General features: G+C 48.0%; 1 protein-coding gene across 2 annotated transcripts in view; it reads right to left on the bottom strand.

Moving 5' to 3' along the window:
- Positions 1-1,398: 1,398 nt before the first annotated feature.
- Positions 1,399-6,593, bottom strand: part of LARP4 (La ribonucleoprotein domain family member 4) — a 17,281-nt gene continuing 12,086 nt past the window's right edge. For both annotated transcript variants that reach the window (XM_017730751.1, XM_017730752.1), the window contains exons 12-16: positions 6,020-6,068; positions 5,661-5,819; positions 4,990-5,111; positions 3,995-4,163; positions 1,399-3,809 (exon numbers count right to left, since the gene is read on the bottom strand). In XM_017730751.1, the coding sequence (XP_017586240.1) occupies positions 3,471-3,809; positions 3,995-4,163; positions 4,990-5,111; positions 5,661-5,819; positions 6,020-6,068 (838 nt within the window). In that variant the 3' untranslated portion in view covers positions 1,399-3,470. The remainder of the gene's footprint in view (positions 3,810-3,994; positions 4,164-4,989; positions 5,112-5,660; positions 5,820-6,019; positions 6,069-6,593) is intronic.

The raw sequence follows: 6,593 nt of genomic DNA, 5'->3' as shown, positions 1-6,593 counted from the left end.
AATGTAAGATACTATAAAACTAACTTAATGTTAGAAATCAAAAGAAACAAAACATTTTGCACTTTTAATTTTACTATCACATGCAAAGAATTTCTTCTTTTCACTCCCCAGCAGAAGCACAGAGAGTGCCCCAATCTTTTCCACACACAGTAATTTGGAAAAGAGCTGAACTGGGAAATGCATTTCTGTCCCTAACGGAAGTCGACAACTCTGAAAACAAGTCACAGTTCCTAAAACTGGAAGTTAGGTGTGATTCGCACCTCCTGGTATTTAATATCAGCAGAGCAGGACAACTTGTATCCTGTGAGGGTACACCCAGAGGGAACCACGGAGAGCTGCTGTCACTTGGAGTGCACCTGGAGCCCGGTGCACAGGGACAGCTCCAGCGCTGCTGACACAGAGATCCAGCTCCAAGGAAACCCAGCAGTGGGTCTGGCTCCAAACCACCCCTGTGTCCCAGTTTCCCCAGTCTGTCCAACGTGTAAACTGGTGGGGAGGGACACAAGACCCTTCCCCAGCCCAGCACAGGGAGGAGAAGGCAAAGCCAGTCCCTGCCAGGTCCCAGTGCCAGGAAGTCCCACCCCACTACAGTTTCACAGCCGCTGTATCCAACTGGGAATTTCCCCCTGCATAGAAAAGAATAGAAAGGAAAAAACAAACCAACCCCAAACCACAGCTAGAAATGGTGGAAGGGAAATGCTCACGTGAAATCCTTGCATGCAGGTGTGAAATAAATTCCAAGTGCCCTAAGCTGAGAAAAGTTTGGATATGCTGGGAAAAGCCAACAGTTCCAGCCTGACCTACATTCACTGCACAAGAGCCACAACCTGCTGCTGGGAACACTCCCAGGGCTCACAGAGCACCCTTTTCCCATCACCCTGCAAGGAAGACGGAGCCACGGTTGGTTGGGTTTTCCCACATCTGATCAATGACAAAGTTCCATTTCACCATTCAGGTGCTCTCAGCACAAGCAAGTCACTGACACTGGATCAGGGAATTCTGAGCAACATCTGCACCAGCCCCTTCCCTCACAATTCCTCCTCAAAACAGCCAACAGCTGTTGGCATCCCAATGCTTCCTCAACGTCCCAGAACACATCTCCCCTAAACACCCGTGACCATCCTACAGGCTTGTTTTGTTCCAGTTTGGCTGCAGGAATTGTTTAGAGCCTTTAAAATGAATTAAACTTTGCATTCATTGCGTTTTAGGACTTTGACACTAAATACTTAAACTTCCCTATCATTCCAACAAGAGTAACATTATCAAAATAAACGGAGAAGGGTCTGTAAGAATCCCTAAACTGTGGATGTGATCAACGATTTTTTTTACTAAATTAAAAAAAACCTCCCAAACCCAGTACAGGTAGTTTAAAAGCGAATAGTGATTTTGGGTTATTTTTATATCTATATATATATCTATATATATCTATATATATAAATATATATATGTATACATACTTCAGGACCCGAGGAAAAGGGGGGTCGGGCACTGAACAGGCTCCCCATGGAAGGGGTCACAGCTCCAAGCCTGTCTGATTTCAAGAAGCATTTAGACAACGCTCTCAGGCACAGGGTGGGATTGTTGGGGTGTCCTGTGCAGGGCCAGGAGTTGGACTCTGTGATCCTGATGGGTTCCTTCCAACTCAGCCCGTTCTACGATACTCTGACTCTCTCTCTGTAACATGCGTAGAAATGAACAGTTAACTGCATAAATACATTATACTGTGTTATGAATCAACTCAAAGCAATTGCCAAGCTGAATAATAAGTTAGAGAAATGACAACTCTGGCTTTATATATATATTTATAAAAATAGATATGAGTGTTCTCCAAGCAGTTGATAGAGAATTCCTACTCAGGCCCAAGTCACCAAGGGTTATCTGGCTAAGAAATCAGAAGATGAAAAATTTCACAGTTATTTTAACTGCCACTTACATTCATTCTATGGCAACACGAGCATATATTACTAAGATGGTTACGGAATATATCACAATTGAGTTTTCCAGTGTTCACAACTTACAACTTTAAATTTGTACACTTGCTATTCACTAAAAAAAAAGAGGAAAAAATAAAGATGTGATTCTTACTGCTGGAAGCTACTTTTCCCTAACGCTTTATACAGAACTTTGAACCCTGGTATGCTGATTTTGGCAGATTAATGCGCTGAATGTTCCTATTTCGGTCATTAATCACCCTGAAACTTAACCACTTACTGCACAATAGTGTTGTGAATTCAGTCAGCACGCAGCTGGCAAGGAGCCACCTCTCCAGCAGCTTCTCTGAACACGAGGGAATTCTTTAACTCCACACCTTTAATTCCATTTTAAACAGTTAAAAACGAGTCAGTTGCTATGACATCAGCTGTAAACAACGAGTTCCCAGGAGTACAAACCCTGATTTCTGGCAATACAGCAGCCAACAGCCTATTCCAGAGTCAGCACAGAGAACACCCAGCCACAGCTCTGGTTTGCTGCCAGTCATCCAGAGATGACAGCGAGTGCCCACAGTTCCCACCTCCCAGGCTGCAATTCCAGGCTCTTTACCTGTGCAGGTAACACCAGGTGCTGTGTAGCCACCTGCCCGTCCTACCCTGGGGCTGCCTCAGGAAAACACACCAAGAAAAATGCACTAAAGTCTGTAATAAGGAAATTAGAGAAAGTAACAAGAGAGGAAAAAAGCAAACAAACAAAACCCCAAACCTAAGGAGTTGCCCTCAAAAGGAGGCAAGGAAAAAGGGCATATTAAAAATTCTAACATGCTCCCTTTGCCTCCTCCCACTGTGTCTACGAGACAATTTCTGCTGTCCACACACTCGCATCTACAATCCAGTATCCTGCAAAAATTATACCTTAAAAAGCTTGCTGAATGAAATATTAGTAAGGTCAAGAGACTCTACTTCAAGCTGGAAACACATGGTTTACTACAGTAGTACATTCAGTTTTCATCATCAGTGACTAAGTGATGACAACAGTTCTGGCTGCACTCGCTCCACTCCTGCTGCTGCAGAGGCCTCTGCAATGCCAGGCTGTCCATGGCAGACACACCAGCCCACAAGCCAAACGTTAAATAGGTTAAAAAAAGTTCTAATTTTACAGAAATGCTCATTTTCCAAAAATAATATTCTCTTATCCTTTTCCTCCTACACCGAGGGACAGGTTAATTTGTCAACTCATATTCTTTCACTTTGTCAAAACGCTACTTTCACAACCCCAAAGCTGATTTCAAGCAGGAAACCCTCTGCAAATTAAAAACAAAAATACAAAAATTATAATCTCTATATTTATAGTGATTGGAATCCTCCAGCATTTGTGAAATCACTTTTAGAGATGAATTTTGGGACCCTCCACAACTTCTCCACACAAGCCACGCTCCAGTTCAGTATTCCCCTTCCCGAATCCTTCCCTCCTCAGTCTCTCTGCTGCTCATTAGTCCACAGCTCAAGTTAAATAGAGAATCATTGGCTGGCCCAGCGTTACTTTGGTGACCGGGGTGGCACATACTGCTCCTTGCCGCCGCGTCGCGGTGCTCCCTGAGGCGAAGATCTGCGTCCAAACTGGCGCCTCTGTTCCCTGATTTTCCCAGCAGCTCCCCTGGGAGCTCCGCTGCCGCGGAACCCGGAGTAATCCTTCATTCGACCTTCAGCCCTCTCGTGAGGAGCCTTCTCCGGAGCCTTCTCCGACGTACCATTTTCTTCATTTTTGGCAGGGGGAACGATGTTGGTGCGATGCTCCCTCAGAGGCTGGACAGGGACTGGAGGAGGCTCCTTTGGGGGCTTCTGGCAAACTTCGGCGTAACTGAGCTTGCGAGGCTCCTTTGGGACCAAGGAGAAGAGCGAGGTTTATGCACCACAACCACCTCCCAGCCTATCCCAGGCACGAAGTCAAGGCACAACAGCAACAACACGCACAGCGAGCGGAGGGAAGCTCCCGGATGCGCCACCAGCTCATCCCAGAGAAAGCTCCCTGTGCCATTCCCGTTCCCTGCTCTGGGCCTTACCTGTGCTGACAGAGCAGGAGCTGCACTTGCTTGAGCAGAAGGTGAGGAGGCGTTTGTCCTCGGTGGCTTTGCAGCACTGACGGCACAGACAGATGCTGGCGGGGAAGCCGGGCTGGCCACGTCCTTTGGAGCAGACACTTCTTCTGGTTTGCTCTCTGGCTGAACCGTGCTGATAAACCAACAACAATTCAAATTAAAACCTACTGACACTCATGTTTCAAGAGATTATTTCCTTTCTTTGAAATCACAAGTTCAGAACAGAACAGCCATTCCCACCATGATCTGTTCTTTCCATCTGGTAGCCTCTGGAGAAGAGGCCACCCAGCATTACTGCCAGACACTGGTGAGAGACTTTGCTGGAACATGCAAATGAGTCAGCAGCACCTTGGCAGCCCAAAGGGTCACCACATTCTGGGGGCATCGGGTCCAGCACTGCCGGACAGGTGAGGGAGGGGACTGTGCCACTATTCTGCACTGGGGTGGCCTCACCTCCAGTCCTGGGGGCAGTTTGGGGCACCACAACATAAAAAACATCTAAAGCTGCTGGAGAGGGTCCGGAGCAGGGACAAGGGGATGGGGAAGGGTCTGGAGGAGTGGCTGAGGGCTCTGGGTCTGTTCAGCTGGAGAAGAGACTGAGGGGACTCATTGGGGGCTGCAGCTTCATCCCGAGGGGCAGCTCCGATCTCGGCTCGCGGTGACCAGTGGCAGGACACGAGGGAACAGCTGGAGCTGGGCCAGGGCAGGGTTAGGTGGGATGTCAGGAAAAGGTTCTTCCCCCAGAGGCTGCTGGGCACTGCCCAGGCTCCCCAGGGAATGGGCACGGCCCCGAGGCTGCCAGAGCTCCAGGAGCGTTGGGACAGCGCTGACAGGGATGCCCAGGGGGGGGTTGTTGGGGTGTCTGTGCAGGGCCAGGGGTGGGACCGGATGATCCCTGTGGGTCCCTTCCCACTCAGGACATTCCATGATTCCATGGTATGCCCATGTTCTCTGCGTACCTCAGCAGCACAGGCTCAGTCTGGCTCGGGGAGCTCACGCTGGGCATGGGCGGTTGGGCAGCGCTGGGCGTTTGTTCGTCCGGAGCAGGAGCCGGGCAGGGGGACAGGGAGTCTTTGCTTTCCTGCACACAGAGCACAAGTTGCAAAACACAGAACGATACTCAAATTTCTCCACAATATGGCACTGCAAGACATCTGAGAAGGAGGGTAGTCTCAAAGGCTGCTCAAGTCCTGATAGGAATTTTACTTCTTTTGGACCATCACCTCTAAAGCAATTCCTCTTTATATGGGCAAAACAAGCAGTGGGTAAAACCAGAACTAAGGCTGGATCACCCAGAGTATCAGTGCTTAGTCCCACCAGCTCAAGGAACAAATTCATCTGGAAAGATCCCTTGCCCACGCTCCACCAAACTGTCCCTACTCCAACAGCCAACATTCCCCCTTTGCCTCATTCCTAAACATTACTGAGTTTACAACAGCATAACTGCATGAGTCCTAGCTGCATTCCCACCAAAAAAAAGGGAAAATGCACCATTTTATGAACAAACCAGTGGGAAGTCTGGGATTAGAGCATTGGAATACATGGCTCTAACAAACCAACCCTTTAACAGGGAAAAGGGAGTCACAGCACCCCGATACTCCCGTGGGTGTACGGAGACAAGACCAGGCACCTTCTCTTTGCAGACTCCTTTAACGATGTCGGACATCCTGCTCTCCAGCACAGGCTCTCCCAGAATTTTTGCTGTGCTGCCAGGCAAAGGTGGGAAATTGGATGCAAGCAAGTCAAACTTTGGTGTCTGAGTCTTTGTTTCTGCTGAAGGCTGAGGTCTCTGGAGAGGGAAAACACCCGTTACTAGAGTCATAACACTGAGCAGTAAAAGCCCTGCGCAAGTGTCAGAGAATGTCCTAGAAAAACTGTAAGCCCCCAATGTAATCTGAGGATTTAAGGACACTGCCATTCCTTCAGTAACTGGAAAGCCAACACCCTGCACTTTGTGGGATTCCCTCCAAAAAGGGAAGCAGAACTTACCGAAATCCGGTCGTCCTCCCGTCTCCTCCGACCTCGGAACACGTTCCTCCTTTGAAGACAAGAACACCAGTCAGTGCATCCACCCAGCTGAAGTGGGCACAGCTCTGCATGAGGGGATCCACAGCTGCCTGCTGAGCCTTGCCCACACACGGCTCTGGGATGTTTTCCCTCCTCAGGAGGGGTCAAAGTTCCAGCTTTGGAAGAAGCTGGAACAGAGCCAATATGGAAACAACTTCTCTTTCTCAGCCCCCCGGATGAGCATCTGACCAAGCGTAGGGACAATTATTTTACAGTAATAAACTTATTAGTCTCATTTCTCACTGATCTGCCTTTTCAAGTGTCTAAACCCTGAATTAAAAGAGATAAAAGCAGTTAATCTTAAAATACTGAGGAGCATCAAATTCCCAACCAAGGATTTACTTATTATTTACAGCAATACAGATGCCAACTTTATTTCAGCATCTGTTTTAATTCTGGGGACAAATCAGTTACTTTTAAATAAAGACACTTCACTGTCTTACTGTCAGCTGTTTGTCAGAGTAACTGCCAGTTGGAAAGTGAAGCTGGAACCATT

This window comes from Corvus brachyrhynchos, unplaced genomic scaffold, assembly GCF_000691975.1.
Source record: "Corvus brachyrhynchos isolate BGI_N302 unplaced genomic scaffold, ASM69197v1 scaffold933, whole genome shotgun sequence".
In the NCBI taxonomy this organism is placed as follows: domain Eukaryota; kingdom Metazoa; phylum Chordata; class Aves; order Passeriformes; family Corvidae; genus Corvus; species Corvus brachyrhynchos.
Note: the sequence above shows the minus strand (reverse complement) of the source record. Positions and strands in the feature narration are given on the sequence as shown.